Below are 18,540 nucleotides of genomic sequence, written 5' to 3'. Positions count from 1 at the left end.
TTGGGTACGGCCCTGTATAGGACAAAAAAAACGAAATGTGTAACAGGGTGTTCGCAGATTACAAGCAAATACTCCAACTACTAATAGAACTCGTCAAGAGAAACAACTTTTCTATTTCCAATTTTTGCCGAAAACACAGCATTTCTGAGTTAATATTAAAATTTCATGGACATTTTTCCTTGTACAAAGACAAACACACTCGTGAAAATCATGAGGACAAATGCAAAAAAAATTGGATTCGGAGTTTGTTTGGTCTTCAAATTGACTTCTAATAACGAATTATTCCAGTAGTTAAAATCCGAATACTTTCTCGTTTTACTAGTAATAAAAAAAAAAGAATAAACAGATGAAAGAAACAAGAAAACTTAAAAAAATATACAGTATATCCCCAGATTGAGTTTACAAGAGCAATAAAAATTATCTTTGATTTTACAACAAAATTTCAAAGAAATAACATTCTAATTCAGTGGAAAGAAGAGTTAATTTTTTTCTTAATTGTGGACTGCTTTTTTGACAAAGATGTCACTTGACAGTTAATTAATTAATTGAATAATGATTGTTCTTGTTGAAAACGACTACTTTTTTTAATTTAAAATTGTTTCTTTGAGTTGTCATTTATTAAAATTGTTTTTTACAAACATTTTTGTTATTTAACCTGCGTAAACTCATTTGGCAAAATAGCATCGTTGTCAAAACAATAAAACCGCCAATGTGATGGAATTTAAAACGCAGAGAAAAATTATATAAGTCCAAAATCAAGAGAAAAATTAAGTTTTCTTTCCACTGAGTCACAACAATGAAGTTTTAATTTCAGATTTGCTCATTTTAGGTCAAGCAATGTTTTTTTGCAGTTTTGGCGTAAAATAAAAGATGTTTGTTTTTTTCCTCTTGAAAACTCAATCCGGAGCCACACTGTAAACAAAAAGAATGAGAGAAATTAATACTTATCAGAAAAAATAATACGACAAAACAAAACCTAAAAATTGCCTAAAAACAACCACTCTAAAACAAAACCTAATAAAGAAAAGAAAAAATTAACGAAAGATCAGAAATATATACAGAGTGTCTAAAAATTCGTAAAATTCAAAACTCTGCTTCACAGAGAGCCAAGAAAAAATGTTAAATTAAAATTGACCTTATTTATTTTCAATTCGTAAATAATCTTCCACGAGTACGTTTACTTATTGCAAGTTAACAGAAGAGTAAACAGAAACTATATTCTTAATTGTTACGAAATTTAACGTTATTTGCATTTTTTTGGTCAGTCTTTTCTCATTTTTAAGTGAAGGCATGAGGGTAACATATAAAAAAAAATGTGAAAATGTCAAGTTGTGAAAAGAAGACTAGAAGATACAAAAGAGAAGAGAAAAAAGAGAAAAAAAAAAAAGAAAAGAAGAGAAAAAATAAATATAAATAATATATGTGGTAAAATACACTTTTTTATAGTTACTGCGATCAAACTATTAAGTATTGGAAGGTTTATTAGATAAAAAAATTATCACAAGAGGTAATTTTATTTACACATGGACTCGTAGTCCAGAATCATTAACCTGCTCCTTGAATAATTACAAGTAGACAAAGTAATTATCAAAAACACCAAGAGAATCAGGAAAATATTATTCATTTATTTTGTGATACATGATTAAAATTAATCATCTCCACCAGTCATGACTTCCATAAATTCTGAAAAATTATGAAACAAATAATTTCAGTGGTGTTATTATTATTGTGAAATAACATACCATCATAATCAACGGTTCCGGATCCGTCAGTATCAATTTCAGCAATAATTCCATCTAATTCCTCATTACTCAAATTATTGTCTAATTCTTTAAGAATTTCCTTAAGTGTGGAAGTGGTAATGTAACCATTGCCTATAAAAAACTGAATAAAAAAACGTAATACTTATAATAGACTAGGTAAACCTTCTTTATCGTACAACCGGAAGGCTTCTTTTAATTCTGCTTGCATGGCTTCCGCATCTTCCTCTGCCATAAATCTAGAGGCAAGTGTTATAAATTCTTCAAATTCTAATTCGCCGGAACCTAAAAACAATACCTTTATTGTTGTTGTATTTTCATTTAGTTTATATCTACCATCCTCATCCACTTCAGCAATAATTTCAGCCAACATCTTTTCAGTTGTGTGCACACCCAACATACTTAAGATTGTACCAACCATAGCAGTACCAATACTTCCTTTTTTTTCGACATCAAATGTGTCGAAGGCTTTTTGAAGAACTGAGAAACAAAGTAAATTTATTGATCGTTATTTTCAATAAGAAGCTAAACTTACGCGCAATTTGGTCTTTGCTAAGATCATCCTGGTAAGATTGGAAAATAAATCAATATTGTTTATAAATAACCCAAATCACTAACTTACCATGTTCTATGGATTGATACTTTAATGAAACGTGAAAGAAATAGCAAACATATGAAAAGCACTCTCTTATAAAAGTTCGCATACTGGGAATAGTGGGGCTGCGTCTAGTTCATGTTTTTTCAGAATCCAGCTGCTTCAGTTTTAATTAATCGTAAAATACTATGCAGGACCGGACTGACATATTTTTGGACGAATTCCAACGAAATCATAAGTGATATTTGTAACAAATTAAATTTCTGATAAAAGTGGTCTATAACTTTGAAATTAAGTTGGTAATTGTCATGGTGTTCCACGCTCTTTTTTATATCTTGAAAACTACATAACTATATTTAGGATTTTTTTGACATAAAAAAAAGAAAATTGACCAATGCATGTTATATGTTTTCTTCCTAATTCCTGAGATTCTCATTAACTTTTTCAATTTGTGGTGAACTTTCAAAAAAAATAATGCTCAAAATCAACCGATAACGAACTGAATTGAGCAAAACAACTCAAAATTTTGTGTTTGGTTGCCTTGTTTTCTGCAATTTTCAGCCTCTATAAATATTCATTCATTGTTACCAATTTAATTTCAACGTCAGGGGTCATCATACGTTTTGCTGCCATATTAAAAAATTATAGCCCTTTGGCAATTGAAAGCCCTCTAACCACGTCGGGCTTTAAAATCTACGGAAATATAAAAAATTGTGTAATATTTAAAACAGTTCCTCCACATTTTTTAATAATTGTTTAGAAAAATTCAATTACGGCCCTGTCGCCGTGCTCTAAAACAATGTAAGCAATTTACTAAAACTATTAATCACATATGCTTGCGTATAACACGTTGTATACCCCCGAAAAAGTTTTATACTCGCTTTCGCTTGCTGGCCCTCTTCCAGACATTCGTCCAATCAGGTTATCAGTTTATTTAAAATTCTAATCTACTATAATGTACTCTTATAATGTAGTACAAATACTGATTTTGCTCCTTGGTCTAGACGTTTTGCCCTTGGATTCCTAATCTTGTATTTATTTTTAATTTATTTTATTTTCCTGATCTAATTTTTCCTTCAAATAATTGTCTATTAGCGCAATATGTTACAATAACATAATAAAAAATAGCCATTAATTTATAAATGGATTTTTTTTGAAATTATTTTTATAGCTCCTTTTTAAAAAAAAAATTATAAACATAGGTACATAAAATATTAGATATAAAGCACAATTTTGTATCTGCGTTAATAAATAAAATTTATCACAGCGTGAGATAATTTTTAAAAATAGTAACCCATTACGTTTGTCAAAACTCATAAATTTTCATATCTGCCATAACTCTTAATTTATTTCAGTTTTCTGATGCCTACTAAGAAATTTCAGCGACGTAAATAAAGGATAGAAACGCTTAATAAAGAATGTACAGGGTGCTGCATTTTGGATGTCCGAATAGGGAATCTCCGAAACTAAGAGGTTTAGCCAAAAACGAGTAATACATTCTGTGGCTCATTTTTTGAGAAAATAATATTGGGTAAAGCCGCATCCCGCTATCGTCTTTTGTTTTCGACTTATAGACAAAAATTGACATTTTAGCGAAATCTAAAAAAATTCATATCTTTGTTATTATAGAAGACACAGATTTGAAATAAAGACAGTATACAGGCACTTTTTTACGTAGAATGTAATAATGTAGTTAACAATTTTTTTCAGTTATTAGTTTAGCCGTAATAAGATAAACTTGTATTTTTTTTAATGGAAATCATAGGCGGCTATGGCAATTTTGAAAAGCTTATTTTTTCTGATCAAAAAATATAAATTTGTAACAAAATATTTTTTTATAACTATACTTAAAAAGTGAAATACATATTTTGTGTGATAATAGTTGGCCATGGAAAAACTATTTCACTCCAAATGTGTAAATAATAATCAATAAGAGTTTTGTGAACTGTAAAATAGATGAAAAAATAGATAAAATTATAAAGATTTAAAAAATACGATACGGTAGAAGCATTGAACAAATATCCGAGCGACTCAGAACAAAATTATTACATATTTTTAAAAAATCCAAAAATAGGAAAAACAAATGTGTCAACAGTCAACACCATCGCCGTCTCCATAGAAATAATCCTTTTCTCGCCTGGGCATTTTTTGAGTTCAAGTGATTCCCGTTGGCGCTTTAATCTGGGGAAAATTTTTGACAAATCCAGTTATTTAGCTTAAAGGGTTCAATCTCATAATATCAATTCTCCCTGGCGTATCTAGTTTTGTTGTATCCTTCCTTCACAGCATTTATTAATTGCGTAATTTTTCGTTAATAATTAAAAATTATTCAGTTTTTCCTTAGTAACCCCCGTAACTAAGAAAAAATCGGAATCACTGCTCCAATGCATTTTTTACGAAATGCCCAGGCGGGATATTGATACATTTGATTAAGGAGGCGGTGGTCAACACAATTAGAAAAAAACATTTTTTTGATGATCTAATGGAGGTAGGATAACGTTTCACATAGACGGAATTTGGGTATTTGAATGGCCATATCGTCATTTTTGTGTCATATAAAATATATTTTATTGAAGAATTAAAGMGGCTTTTTTTTACAACACTYTATGTATCAYTAGAAGTTGCAATGATAATGTTAGCTTGTTTAAAAACAAAGAAATGTTATTAGTCGCCAATAAGTTGATTTACAATTTATTTTGCATCTTTTTCATCACTTAGTACTTAGAAAACTCTTTCATTAGTGACACTATTGAATATAATATAGTTTAAATCCTTTTGGTTGAAGATGCAACATTTTTTCATGGACAGCTGCGAACAAAAATCAAAGATAATTTTTTGCTAATATAAATTTGTTACAAATATATATTTTTTAGATAAGAAAAAAACAAGCTTTTTAAAAATGACATAGCCATCTATGATTCCCATTTAAAAAATACAAGTTTATCTTATTACGGCTAAACTAATAACTGAAAAAAATTGTTAACTACATTATTAAATTCTACGTAAAAAAAAGTGCCTGTATAATGTCTTTATTTCAAATCTGTGTCTTCTATAATAACAAAGATATGAATTTTTTTAGATTTCGCTAAAATGTCAATTTTTGTCTATAAGTCGAAAACAAAAGACGATAGCGGGATGCGGTTTTACCCAATATTATTTTCTCAAAAAATGAGACCCAGAATGTATTACTCGTTTTTGGCTAAACCTCTTAGTTTCGGAGATTCCCTATTCAGACATCCAAAATGCAGCACCCTGTACATTTTACAATGACGATATTTAATTTTTATAAAAAAATGAAGTATTTAATAAAAAAAAAAGCTTAAAATAATTGTTGCTAACGATTTCAACAATGGTTAGTTAAAAAATGAAGCTAATTTCATTAAATTCCATTTTCTAGTAAAAACACCTATTTTCACACCATGAAAAATGAAATTCCAGAAACGACTAAATCTGATCCGAACTGAATTTTAATAAACAAATAAAGCAAACTGACAGTAAACAGCAGTAGTTTAAATAATGTTATTAATTAAGATTTAAAATATACAGTGCGCCACAATTGAAGTAGGTAAATCACATTTTTTTTTACCAAAACTTTATCTATTTTTGGTTTATTAATAATAATTATGTACTTGTAAGATAAATTCACCAATTTCATACATTTTTAACCAAAATTTTTATTTTAATTCAAAAGTTTTAACACATACTCCAAAAATGCTATGAAACAGGACATTTTTAAAATTTCAAAATCAAAGAATTTAAATGCGATTTTGTTGCACAATTCTTTTAGTACACCTTTGTGAATACAAAGTTAATGAAATGCGACTATAAAAACGAAAAGAGATTTTTTTCTGTAATTTTTTTAAATTTCTGTAAATAAAGTACTTTAAAAATGCGATGGTTTATCAAGGATAAAATTTTTCGAAATTTTGTTTTTGTTTTTGAGTTCAACAAAAAAATTAATTTTTTAATGTCCATTCTCTATTACACCATTTTTTTCATGAAAGTTATGATTTAATGATTACAACTATCCATTTTATATTTAATTTCTCCAAAAAAAAATTACATTAATTGCAAGATTCGATGACATTTTTTGTTACTTTATTTTTTATTAATTGTTATTTTCTGTAGGTAAATGATGAAAAAAAACCGCTTAGTTCTAGACTTTATATTCACCATGTTTATACATATAAGATTAAAATGCAAAACACCATTAAAAAACTCATTGTTTTTCTCTCTATGCCTAAATTTATCCTAATTTTAAAGTTATGAAAACGAGAAATGAGTGATTTTGTGTAATTGATATTTCAAAATTTTTAATGGTGTGTGATCAAATAAATTTTTTAACAAGCTCTTCTGAACCTACTTAAAACAAATGAATTTTCTAAACAAATCCTTTATCGCAAAAAGCATAACTTTTGACATTTGCCAACATTATTTAAATTTTTCCTATTAAGATTGTTAACAATTTTTTAATACAATCAACAGTTTTAAAACATTAGCATAAGACTTGTCAACTCTTAACACTTAACATCTACCCACCCTTTCAGTAACAAAATTAGTACTAAGAATGAGAGAAAAAGATCAATAACCTATTTTACACTCATTGCCTGCTGTACACAGTATTTAAATGCGCTTCATTCTCTTTGTCAAGTCCAGAAAGCAGAGTGCTCACCTTCAAAACCAACACTTCAATCATGGTAAGCAACAGCTTAAATCTCTTGTATTATTATTATTATTTATCTTTATTTTAGAACGATTTAGACAAAGAGCAAATTTCAAGTAAGAAAAATTCCATACACACAATTAAAAAAATAATCTCTACTTTAAGTGTTAAAATCAACTTTTGACGCCTTTGACGTCGAGAAGAAGGGTTATATTGGAGTCGATATGATCGGTACTATAATGGACCTATTAGGAACTCAATTAATCGGCGAAGAACTGGAAACCATCATTACGGAAATCGACGAAGATGGAAACGGTGAAGTAAACTTCGAAGAGTTTGCAAATTTAGCTGCTAGGTTTTTAACCGAAGACGACGAAGATACGGAAGCTATCCAACAGGAACTCAAAGGAGCTTTCAGACTTTATGATAGAGAAGGAAATGGTTTTATCACAACCGATGTTCTCCGAGAAATTCTACGAGAGCTTGATGATAATTTGAGTGAAGATGATTTAGATAATATGATTGATGAAATTGATACTGATGGTTCAGGCACCGTGGATTGGGAAGGTAACTTTTTGCATTAGTTTGCAAAATTCAAATTAATATTAATTTTTTAGAATTCAAAGCAGTCATGATTGGTTAGAAGTGCATTTTGAGGTATTTTCAGTTTATAAATTTTATGTTAATAAACCCTTTTCATACGTAATGAATTTTTTTATAAATACAATATCCTTGTCCCTTTTCGACATAAGCCTCCCCCCTTTAATCGAAAGGTAACTGTGATTGATAGTTCTATAAATATTTTAGCGCTAATTAAAGACGCTCTAGTTAATTAGATTCTGATCACCAACACGTACACAGGTGTTAAAAATGGTAGGTGCGCACTTGATACGCAATAAAATTCTAGTATTTCTCTTATTTTAAGGAAGACGAAGAATTGGAGAAACTCAAGGATCTTGAAATATCAAAAGATCAGTTGAAATGTAAGTTTTTTCGCCTAATTGCTGCAAATATAAGCAAAATATTTTCAGTACTGAAACAAATTTTTGATTCTTTCGATATGGAAAAGAAGGGGGAAATCGGTGTTGACATGATTGGGCAAATTTTGGATATGTTGGGACATCAATTATCAGCCGAAGAACTACAGGTAAAGAATGTGTTTTTTTTTTCGTAATGTAATTATTAATCTTAGGGTATTATTTCCGAAATTGATGCTGATGGTAACGGAGTCATGAACTTTGAGGAATTTGCACACTTGGCTGCACGATTTGTTGTGGAAGAAGAGGAAGACACCGAAGCTATTTTACGAGAACTAAAAGACGCTTTTAGACTCTACGACAAAAGTGGGCTTGGCTACATTTCAGTCGATTTATTACGAGAAATTTTGAAAGAACTAGACGAAAAGTTAACTCCGGCGGATTTGGAACAAATGATTGAAGAGATTGATACTGATGGTTCTGGAACAGTCGATTGGGAAGGTTAGTGTTTTAGAGCAATATTTTAAAAAATAAAACTGTTTTTCCAGAATTCAAGGCGATGATGATCGGCTAGTTTTGTTCCCAAATTAACACCATTATTAGGAAACAGTGATATAATTTCGAACACAATTTAATTTCGTCCTGTCATTGTGCCAAAATTTCTATTATAAGGATTACACTATTATCTCGCCAAAGGACAAATTGTATTGTTACATTGTTAATCACTTAGGTACTAGAATAAGTAAATATTTATATTTATAAAAACAAATCAATAAAAATTAATCAATATAATATTTTATTACTTCTAACCAGTCTGTTATATCCGAAGTTCCTTTACAGAAAAAAACTGCAACAGCTACAAAAATTGATATAAAACTTTACTTTACTAGAGTATATAATCAGTTAAAGCAAAATCAAGGAAAAATTATCAATTTTTGTCTAATTTTTCAGGCGAAATCGTTGTACTGGCGTAATAACAACTTTTGAAAATGTAAACTCACACATCAGACTTAGTTTAAATTAATTTTGTAAATTGGAAATAAACTTTTATATATTCATCAATTTTCGTTAAAGAAAACCAATAAAACAAATCAAAAAAAGAATTAATTATTCCCCCAATGCTTTTTAAAAATCATGTTGTAAAGTATACATATCATTGGCCTTGAAGTTTTACCCAATTACGTTAAAAATCACTACAGTTGTTTGTGATAAGGTAGATTGACAAATATATTATTGCAACTGAATTTGATTTGATGATAAGAGGATAAGGATAAAGAGTTTAATAATTGCCATTAGTTACTTAATAAAACGAGTATTTTATCAATCATTTTCAAATTTGTTGTTCAAAATGAGATTCACAAATGAAATCAAAATTAGTGTAACAGCTACAGAAGTCGAAGATCCAAAGTCAAAAACAACTGATTCGATTTTGTTGATTATTGAAGATATAGATAACAACATCCCAAAAATTTATATTAACGATACAGACAAGATAAAAAATAAAAAAACATAAGACCCTTCTCTAATTAAAATAATTTTTATAAATGATTGCTATTTTGTCGTCAAATGCTGTAATAAATATTTTTTTGTTTTTATCAACATCTTTAATTGAAATTTAAATAAAAAAGTACTTGAATAAATTTATTGATTTCACTAGTTTTTTAGTTACTTGCAACGTTTGAAATCTTAAAGAAAATGGGGGTACTAAAATTACTAATTAATTATTTTATTGGTAAAATTAAAAAAAGAAATTAGGTATAAATTTTGAACTATCATAGAGACAAGCCAGTGAAGTTTGTTCATTGGAAAACGGATTGTGATTTTTAAAATATCTATAATTTTTGAAATAAAATCTCCGCATCTATTTTTTTGTAAAATTTCACAAACTACCATAATGCTACCAAGTGCTTAAAATATTCCATGGAAACTAATAAAAAAGAAAGATTTATTATTAAAGAAATAAAAAAATATATTTAAAATGTTGAAATTTGATCCACCAAAATAAGAACAATTAAAATTTAGGCAAGTTTTAGGTACTTCACATTTGCCAACAAATTTACTAAATCTTTATCTTTACGAGAATCTAATCAGGTAAAACAAAATCAAGGAAAAATGATCAATTTTTGTTTAATTTATCAGTCGAGATTGTTCTGCTGGCGTTATAACAACTTTTGAAAAGTGTGAAATTTGTACCTTTTTGAAATATTTTTAAGTAAGCACTTACTACATAGCAGACTTGGTTTGAATTAATTTTCTAAATTAGAAATCAATCTTTTAGTGAAAGAAAACTAATAAATCAAATCAAACAAAAAACTAAAATATGATTTACAATTAAGTACTTATTACTTTTAAATATTCCTCTAATGCTTTTTAAAAATTATTTATTTGACCTTGAAGTTTTACATAAATTATAAAAAAAATCACTGCAATTTTTTGTGATAAGATAGGATAAAGAGTTTAATAATTGCTCATTAGTTACTTAATAATACAGGTATCTTATCATTTATTTTCAGATTTCTTGTTCAAAATGCGATTCACCATTTTGGTGTTTCTGGGCATTATAACTTCCGGTAAGTTGCCAGCTTTCTAAAAACAAATTCCAACTTTTGTTTCGCAGTTTTCTCATTTGAATTCAAAGATGCCAATTCAACAGGGGTACACTTTGATAACAAAACTACTAATGCACAACCAGTAACAGTAGATGAGGACAACAATGGTAGCCGTGTGATTGCTGTTCTAGTAACCGATGGTAAAACGAAAAAAATCATGTAAATTCACTAACTAAAACTTTGCCGCTTAGTTAAAAACTCACTTCAAATAAACGATTATGATCAGGAGAAAAAACTAGAGGCCAAAGTTGAGCCTGGAAACAATACTAGTGAATACAAAATTACGATAAAAAGGCTTGATTATGAAAAAATACAGCCTAACCCTTTTATTTTGGATATCACAGATGGTTCCGATCCGACTACTCGCCAAACCTTGAGCGTTGGTTTCAAAAATTTGGACGACGAAAGCCCGAATTTAATAACTTCTAATTGCGACATGGATGTAATTTACATTTCCCAACTTTTTAGAATTGTTTCTGTTAATATCAAGTTATAGGAAATGACAGAATACACAGTTGATAATTCAATGTGTGTTTTCCAAGTTAGTGATCCTGATGGATTTTTAGGCAAAATGAATTTTAAAAATATCGTAGGCTCAAGAGTGAGATTCAATTAGTTTATTTAACGACAATTAAGCATGTGTTTTGTTGTAGGGTGAGAAAGACTTATTTGAATTCAAATATAAAAAAAATCCTTTTGAAACTGCCACGAAAAGCGACGTTTATTTAATTTTGAAAGAAGGAGTGACTTTAGACTTCAACAGTGCATTTGTGTATTCATTTCATTTGGAAGCAAAGGTGATTTAAACTGGTTTTTAGTAGTTTTTAAGGATTTTTTTAGGACGCTGCTGGTCACGAAACCACTCCTCTAAAAAGTGTCCCCATTCTAGTCCAAGTCAATGATATTCCCAATAAACCACCAGTTTGGGAAAAAATTGAATCTGTCCTAACAATACCAGAAAAACAATCTTATGTACACAAAAGTTTTGTTTAAATTCAATTTCTAATACAATTTTTCAGACAACACAAGTTTCAGCACAAGATGGTGACTATGGAATAAATAATAACATAAGTTATAGTATTGATGATCCAAGTGAAACATTAACCAAAATTTAATTTATAATAAAAAACTAATTTCTGTGCTTTAGGTGGTTACGCTAAAATTGATCCTAAAGATGGGACTATTACCATTGATCCAATTGATAGAGATGCAGGAAACGACGAGATCACCATTAATGTAACAGCTACAGAAGTCGAAGATTCAAACTCAACAACAACTGCCCAGATTTTCTTGATTATTGAAGATATTGATGACAACATCCCAAAAATTTATATTAACGATTCAGCCGAGATAAAAGAATTAAAATTAACCATAGATGAAGGTTCAACGAAAATAGATACAAACATATCAGTATCTGATATAGACTTTGTAAATATCAATACTTTTCTTTTTGCTTTTACCATTTCTTTTTTAATTTAGGGAGAGAATGCTATGTACACTATAGATTTGACTTCAAAAAATGCAGATTTTTTAACCGCATTTGCTGTAATTCCTGAACGAGGATATGAAAACACAACACTTACTCTAAATATTCTAGACTCAAATAAATTAGATTTTGAGCAACCCGATTGGCAAATAATCACGATGGAGGTAATACCAAAATTATGAAAGTTTTGGTAGATAAAATTTTGGTTTCAGTTACACACTAAAGGAACCAAAAACACGTCAATGGCAGATATGGTTCCAATTACAATAGTTCTGAATGATATCAATGATGAAACCCCCCAATTTGGGGATGTTGGTGTTGTCACAGTCCGGGAAGACGTACCAACTGGTACTGTGATAGTTTCAATACAAGCAACAGATGCTGATGCTGAAGACATAGCAGCTGGTTTAAAGTAATTAAACATACTTTTGTCCAACTCAGTAATGTATTCTAATCATAGACACGAATTGTTGGGAGCTTTGGTAAATAACACTTTCACAATTGAAGCCCTAGGTGGCAATATCACCACTAAAGTAGACGATGCTTTTGACTTTGAGACCCAAAACAAAGTTTACATCCATATTAGAGCCACAGATTTAGCAAATCATACAGCTACTACTCAATTGACTATCCTAGTAGAAGACGTAAATGACGAAAACCCAAAACTGGTTATTGTAAGTAGATTTTCAGCAAAATTTTCCGACACTGAGTGTTGTTTTAAGTCATCATCAGTGGAAATTGACGAAAATCAGGCACATGGTACCGAATTAAAGACTAATATCGCAGCATTTGATGAAGACACGAATGCAGACTTAATGTTTTCAATTGATTGGAGCCAGTCTTACGCAACTAAGAACTCTCTAAAAATAAGTAATGAGGATTTTGCAAATTATCAGTACGTATATTTGGTTTAATATTTTGGTAGAAACTAGCATTTTTAGCTGCATTAACATCGAAACTGTTGCTGAGGCAACAAACCATGTGGTTTCCGCCAAATTAACTATCAGCGAAACTCAGAAAGACAACACTCCAGATTATGAGTTATTTGATACTTTATATATTTACTTGAAAATTACTGATAAAAACACCGAGAAGAATGAAGGTTTTGATTTTGGTAAGTGGGACAATGTTTTGGATTTGATATTGAGAGTTTTCTTTCAGCATTAATTCCTATAACAATCGTAGACAAAAACGATAATAGTCCGGAATTTTCAAGCAATGCTGATGATAGGAGACAAGTCACTGAAAACACAGCAAATGGAACTGCTATTGGTAATATAACAGCCACTGATAAAGATGTTGGAGACAAGATCACATATTCCATAAAGTGAGAAAATTTATTGTTTTTGAATAAACAAAAAATTTGTGTTGTAGACCTGTAAACGATAAAACACCCAACTGGTTTGCAGTTGATAATATCACTGGTAATCTCTTTGTCTGTTTGGAAGATAACGATGTTATTGATTCGGACAAACCGGAAGGCATTTTCACGTATAATGTTACTTATATTGTCACAGCAAGTGATGGTGTCCATAATACGTCTATTAATGTAATAAATGTTTAGTTAATTTTTCATTTTACACAAGCACACACAATTTTAGATAACTATCGATATAAACGACCAAAATGACTTGGCACCTCAATTGGGCAATCAGGACATAGAAATTCCAGAAGATAATGGGCTTGATAATAACAGCCAACAAAATGGAACGTTGGTCCTTGAGTTGTCACCAAAAGATGGTGACAGAGACGGTAACTTATTTTTTTTTAAGTTTTGTTATTTTATTTTTGTTTCTTGTAGAACCATTCCACACCGTGAAATGCTCATTTTCATCCACCACAAGTTCTAATGTAACAAACAGGTTTCAAATTGATGACTTGAATAGAATTACAGTTAACTTATCAGCAGAAGCTAGCTTAGATAGAGAGACAACTCCCGAGTTTACGTTTGATCTTATGTGCATTGATAATCCTACCGGACAAGGTTTTGACAATATTTTACGAAAATGTATACCTACTTTAATTTTTACAGGAAATATCTCAAACCCCGTAGATCCACCACCAAAAATAACAATAAAATTAACAGACCTCAATGATAATTATCCGACTGTAGTTAATACTACTTTACCAAAATTGTCAGAAAACACTAAAACAGTAAGTATTTACCATGGAAATTTGATAATTGTTTGACAAGACAACACTATTTAGGGTCCACTTGACACACAACTTCACGGTGAAGATAAGGATGAAGGTGATAACGGAAAAATGAATTTTGTGATCGCAGCAATTGAACGCTGTCAGGATGAAACTCTAAAAAATTGCCGCAACGCTTCTTTAACACTTTTTGACATAGAAACTGCTGACACTCAGACGGAAGCTACCCTTATTTTAAAAAAAGATTTAAGAGACAATTATGGTTATCTAAAATTTACAATTAACGTATTGTATTCAAAAAACAACACAATCTTTGTTAAAACGATTATTTCAGACTACAGACTTAGGAGAACCTGCCTTGTCTGGTGTGTCAACCGTTTCAGTAGAAGTGGTCAAATTCAATTTTGAGGAACCGAAATTTACATTTCCCGTGGATGGAGCTACGTATTATTTAGAAATGGTATAAGTGGTTTATTGCAGTTTATTTCTAACTCATTCTAACACTTTAGACCCAAAACAAAGACGCACCACTGATAATGTGGGACGCCAAAATTTTTGACAATATTGCCGCCACTGATCAACAAAACAACAAATACGCGATTTTATTCAAAATTGTTGAGGATAACAGTGGTGAAAATCTCTTCAAAGTCGCTAATTCTAACGGCTCTCAAGCACAACTCCAAATGAGCACAAGTAGTTTCAAGGCTGAAACTTACACGGTATTGGATTCTAAACTGTGAAAGAGTTTTAAAATTCGGTTTTAGATAACTGTTATGGCTTATTTAGACGCCGATGAAAGTCAGATGGTTCCAGGGGAAAAACCATATTCGAAAAATTGTACTTTCCATATTGGTTTCTTTGATAAAGATAATACAGATCCTGTTTTTGCCCATCATGATGGTAGTACTGAATTTCTAGAAAATTCAATTACAGAAAACTACAAAGTCGAAAATGCGTCATACCCAGATGTGAATATTTCTAACTTAGATATTTTCTATTTGTTGCGCGAGGGTAATAATAGCATCTTTGATGTAGACATAAAGACAGGAAATGTAACACTTAAAACACCACTTGATTACGAAGAAGTGAAAAGTTACACTTTGGTCATACAATCATCAAATAAAGATACCATTAATTCCAATGCCAACGAAGAAACGAAGTTTAATCTTACCATAAAAGTAAACAATTTTTGTGAAATTTTGCAATTATTGTAACAAGTATTTCTTAGGTTGTAGATGTGAATGATAACCCACCAGTGTTTGACCAAAAAGAGTATGTTTCATTCCTCACTATAGATACAGACATCAACCTTACAATTTCGGTAAGTAAATGCACAAAATTAGTAAATTTTTGCTTATAATTGATTTAGGCCACCGATATTGATACAACCAGTCAAGGAAAACTAACATACGTAATAGATTCAATAGAATCATACTCGCCAGGTGTATCAAATAGCACAGCTAAAGATCATTTCAAAATCGATGAAAAAACCGGTGTCATTAAGCAAAATTTCGAAGTCAGTGACACCATGAGTGGATATTTTAGATTGCTCCTCAGTGTTCATGACGAAGGTAAGACTTTTTCACACATTGATCAATTTCTAACAGAGTTTGTTTAGAATCAACTCATCTAGACAACGCTACTGCTCAAATCTACTTGGTAACTTCCAAATACACTGTAAATTTCAAATTTCAAAACAAACAACAAGTCTTAGAAAATGCTACTGGTTCTGTAAGTACATACCCATTTCAGATAATCGTATAAAAAAAATTACTTCAGATAAAATCCATACTGGAAACGCAATTCAACTACTCGACAACCGTTGAAAGCTCAAAGAAAGTTGACAAAAATACCGATCAAACAATAGTTCCTGTTTTTTTCCACGATACTAAATCACACGGACCAAAAGAAGCAACCACAATATTAAAGTAGGTGCATAATTAATTTCCAGAATTATATAAAAAAAAAATAAAAATTTTCAGACAAGTCACAAAAACGGGCAAATTACAATCCCTGAAAGAAGAATTTTTAAAAGTGGGTTTACTTCTGATGGGCTTTTCTTTAGATTAGGAAAGAGATTTTGAAAGCGTGGCTTATTATCACCACTAGTAATAACAAGCTTAATTTTTATACTTTTACAGCTTGTACTCTTCCGAAGTGAGTTGTAAACACGTCACTGCGAGTGACACTATAATAAAGTTTTACAAAAAAAATTGGCTTTGGTATAAAAATTTTTATGTGAAAATGAAAGTAGGTATAATTAATTATTTGAGAACCAATTAAATTTCGTACCACGTCATTTTCATGGCAAGCTAGATATTTGAAAAAATTTATTACTTTCATTTCAGTATGAATATGCTACATAAATATGAACAATAGAAAACATTTAAGTTTGTAAGTGAAATTAACCCCTTCAAGAGCGTTTCAACGTTAGTCAACCCAAAATACGGTATTTAGTATACTTAGTTTTCTAACAAGAATTACAAGGCTACATTATTTATAAAATTAATTAAATAACGGTATCTTATTTAAATTAAATAATAATATTATTAATAATAATAATACAAGTAATACTTTATAAAGGTCATTTGAAATATGCCAACTGGTTTAAATTGTTAGCAATTTAAAAAAAAGGCAGGAATTCCAGTAATTTGAAACGTCGAAATTCTAATTTTGTTGTCACATACAACTATGATAATTAATATTTGATAATAAAATAAGCAGTAAAAATTTTAAAATAAATTTACTATGATTTATGTATGATTTTATGTCTTACCTAATTTAATTAAGTATAAACCTATAAATGTATGGCCAATGTCAACTTTTATGTATAGGTTGTCATTCTTTTATTAAAATAATTAGATATATCTGTGATGTTTATGTTTTTCTAACATTTCTAAGTGATTCCTTGTATCTTTGGGCGCTAAAGTCCAAAAAAATTTTGAGAAAATTCCATCACGTACCTATTTCTGATCAGTAAGAAGAAAAACACAAACACACTACATTGAAATACAAAAAATAAGAGAGAAAATTGAAAAATAAACACTCGTAAGAGAAAGTCAAAGAAAAACATCACCACAAACAATAGTTTATACCGTGCGATCAAAAAAAAGAAAGTAAAAATGACCATTTACCTTTTCTGCTCTAAAGTGAACATTATTTCACTCAAAATGAATAAAACGCAAACTTGTCAAAGTTTCCGCTGACATTTGACGTCAAAAATCAAGATCGCCATCTGAACGACTTTAATCACCGCCTACTCTAATTTATTTATTTATTTTTTTTGGTCGCACGGTATTAAAGGCTGAACTCAATAGAAACACTTTTAAAAAATACAATTTTTCAACTTAATGAGCGAGTTTCGGGAACTCCAATCAGTTTTTTAGCTCAAACAAAAATTTTAATAAAAAAAATCTTCTTCAATAACATATTACTACTAGACATACTATATTTTCTGTTATTTTAAAAAAAAAAATTAACCGAAAATCCTTAATGATACCCAAGCAAATACTAATTAAAAACCTGGTGACTATAAAAAGGAATTCAAAGAATAAAAAAGAAGCAAAATGGGAATTTCGACAGTTTTCAGGTACCGCCATAGTAATTAATTTCTGTAACAGCCAAAAAACTATTACCTACAGACGAATTACGAATAAAAATGCGACCATTAAATCATGGATTTGCCTTTCACAAATGTATAAAAGAGTAAACAATAAATGGTTCCATGCGATTAAATAAGCCCCGAAAAGTAGACTGAACGCCTATCTCCAAATAAAACAATACCAAAATTATACAGCGATTGCTTTCTTTATGTTGAGCAAACCAATTACTGCGTTCTGAGGAAAGCCCGACCCATTTTTTTGGATTTTCCGAGACGAACTTTTTAAAAATACCAAAACCGTCTGCACGTCATCATGCTTATTGGAATAAAATGTTTTAATTTTCCTATATTTTAATTCAACAAAGAAATCGTCTTTATAAATCACATGAATCAAAAATCCCAGTAATTAGCGGTCAGGGGCCAATGTTCAAATTCTGTGTGAGATTTCGACCAACTTGTAAATATTTTTTTACATTACATTCAATGCCTTGCCAAATTCTTTAAAGCTCTAAAACAATACTATAATTTGTACACAAATATTTGGCTCACAAATTGACCATTGTTTTGTCTTTACCTAAAGAAAAACTGTTTGATACACAAAACAGTATCCAAGCACATTCTACACGTGTTTTTTACTAACAGGGTGACGAAAATTTTTTCACCTTGTAATTTGCTCATTTTTATCAGTTTTTATA

The 18,540-nt window shown here is 29.9% G+C and overlaps 4 protein-coding genes across 4 annotated transcripts; 3 read left to right on the top strand and 1 right to left on the bottom strand.

The window, feature by feature from the left end:
• Nucleotides 1–1,495: 1,495 nt before the first annotated feature.
• LOC123016076 (troponin C-like) lies at nt 1,496–2,508 on the bottom strand. Its single transcript, XM_044416295.1, has 6 exons — nt 2,383–2,508; nt 2,296–2,323; nt 2,097–2,240; nt 1,926–2,045; nt 1,743–1,874; nt 1,496–1,683 (listed from the first exon to the last, which is right to left on the bottom strand). Exons 1-6 carry the CDS (start codon nt 2,383–2,385, stop codon nt 1,649–1,651), a joined length of 462 nt encoding a protein of 153 aa, XP_044272230.1. The 5' UTR covers nt 2,386–2,508; the 3' UTR covers nt 1,496–1,648.
• Nucleotides 2,509–6,960: 4,452 nt separating this feature from the next.
• Nucleotides 6,961–7,724, top strand: LOC123016015 (troponin C, isoallergen Bla g 6.0101-like). Its single transcript, XM_044416180.1, has 4 exons — nt 6,961–7,052; nt 7,107–7,134; nt 7,184–7,585; nt 7,636–7,724. The coding sequence occupies exons 1-4, from the start codon at nt 7,050–7,052 to the stop codon at nt 7,659–7,661; spliced, it is 459 nt and encodes a 152-aa protein (XP_044272115.1). The 5' UTR covers nt 6,961–7,049; the 3' UTR covers nt 7,662–7,724.
• A 65-nt stretch (nt 7,725–7,789) lies between these two features.
• Nucleotides 7,790–8,784, top strand: LOC123016014 (troponin C, isoallergen Bla g 6.0101-like). Its single transcript, XM_044416179.1, has 5 exons — nt 7,790–7,891; nt 7,944–8,001; nt 8,050–8,165; nt 8,211–8,496; nt 8,544–8,784. The coding sequence occupies exons 1-5, from the start codon at nt 7,889–7,891 to the stop codon at nt 8,567–8,569; spliced, it is 489 nt and encodes a 162-aa protein (XP_044272114.1). The 5' UTR covers nt 7,790–7,888; the 3' UTR covers nt 8,570–8,784.
• A 1,354-nt stretch (nt 8,785–10,138) lies between these two features.
• Nucleotides 10,139–16,777, top strand: LOC123011329 (protocadherin Fat 4-like). The gene is made up of 28 exons (XM_044408716.1): nt 10,139–10,207; nt 10,509–10,565; nt 10,613–10,744; nt 10,796–11,046; nt 11,101–11,205; nt 11,258–11,401; nt 11,445–11,576; nt 11,624–11,696; nt 11,752–12,032; nt 12,084–12,254; nt 12,303–12,502; nt 12,551–12,764; nt 12,813–12,985; nt 13,032–13,204; nt 13,252–13,417; nt 13,465–13,639; nt 13,692–13,842; nt 13,892–14,074; nt 14,123–14,244; nt 14,299–14,529; nt 14,579–14,704; nt 14,754–14,963; nt 15,009–15,422; nt 15,473–15,565; nt 15,614–15,815; nt 15,863–15,975; nt 16,024–16,172; nt 16,227–16,777. Exons 2-28 carry the CDS (start codon nt 10,523–10,525, stop codon nt 16,312–16,314), a joined length of 4,515 nt encoding a protein of 1,504 aa, XP_044264651.1. The 5' UTR covers nt 10,139–10,207; nt 10,509–10,522; the 3' UTR covers nt 16,315–16,777.
• Nucleotides 16,778–18,540: the final 1,763 nt, after the last annotated feature.

Source organism: Tribolium madens, unplaced genomic scaffold, assembly GCF_015345945.1.
Source record: "Tribolium madens isolate multiple individuals breed KSU strain unplaced genomic scaffold, Tmad_KSU_1.1 Scaffold_19;HRSCAF=116;Tcas5.2_LG9, whole genome shotgun sequence".
NCBI classification, from domain to species: Eukaryota; Metazoa; Arthropoda; class Insecta; order Coleoptera; family Tenebrionidae; genus Tribolium; species Tribolium madens.
The sequence above is the reverse complement of the archived record's forward strand: the minus strand, read 5'-3'. Positions and strand labels throughout refer to the sequence as shown.

What these genes read in the sequence shown, in the direction of transcription:
- LOC123016076 (XM_044416295.1), bottom strand. An exon ending in TGCTGAAGTGGATGAGGATG is followed by an intron (nt 2,046 to 2,096) that starts GTAGATATAAAC and finishes TATTGTTTTTAG; the next exon opens with GTTCCGGCGAATTAGAATTT. An exon ending in CGGAACCGTTGATTATGATG is followed by an intron (nt 1,684 to 1,742) that starts GTATGTTATTTC and finishes ATAATTTTTCAG; the next exon opens with AATTTATGGAAGTCATGACT.
- LOC123016015 (XM_044416180.1), top strand. An exon ending in AGACAAAGAGCAAATTTCAA is followed by an intron (nt 7,135 to 7,183) that starts GTAAGAAAAATT and finishes CTCTACTTTAAG; the next exon opens with TGTTAAAATCAACTTTTGAC. An exon ending in AGGCACCGTGGATTGGGAAG is followed by an intron (nt 7,586 to 7,635) that starts GTAACTTTTTGC and finishes TTAATTTTTTAG; the next exon opens with AATTCAAAGCAGTCATGATT.
- LOC123016014 (XM_044416179.1), top strand. An exon ending in ATCAAAAGATCAGTTGAAAT is followed by an intron (nt 8,002 to 8,049) that starts GTAAGTTTTTTC and finishes AAATATTTTCAG; the next exon opens with TACTGAAACAAATTTTTGAT. An exon ending in TGGAACAGTCGATTGGGAAG is followed by an intron (nt 8,497 to 8,543) that starts GTTAGTGTTTTA and finishes CTGTTTTTCCAG; the next exon opens with AATTCAAGGCGATGATGATC.
- LOC123011329 (XM_044408716.1), top strand. Translation starts at nt 10,523, where the DNA reads ATGCGATTCACCATTTTGGTGTTTCTGGGCATTATAACTTCCG. An exon ending in AAAATATCGTAGGCTCAAGA is followed by an intron (nt 11,206 to 11,257) that starts GTGAGATTCAAT and finishes GTTTTGTTGTAG; the next exon opens with GGTGAGAAAGACTTATTTGA. An exon ending in TTATAGTATTGATGATCCAA is followed by an intron (nt 11,697 to 11,751) that starts GTGAAACATTAA and finishes TCTGTGCTTTAG; the next exon opens with GTGGTTACGCTAAAATTGAT.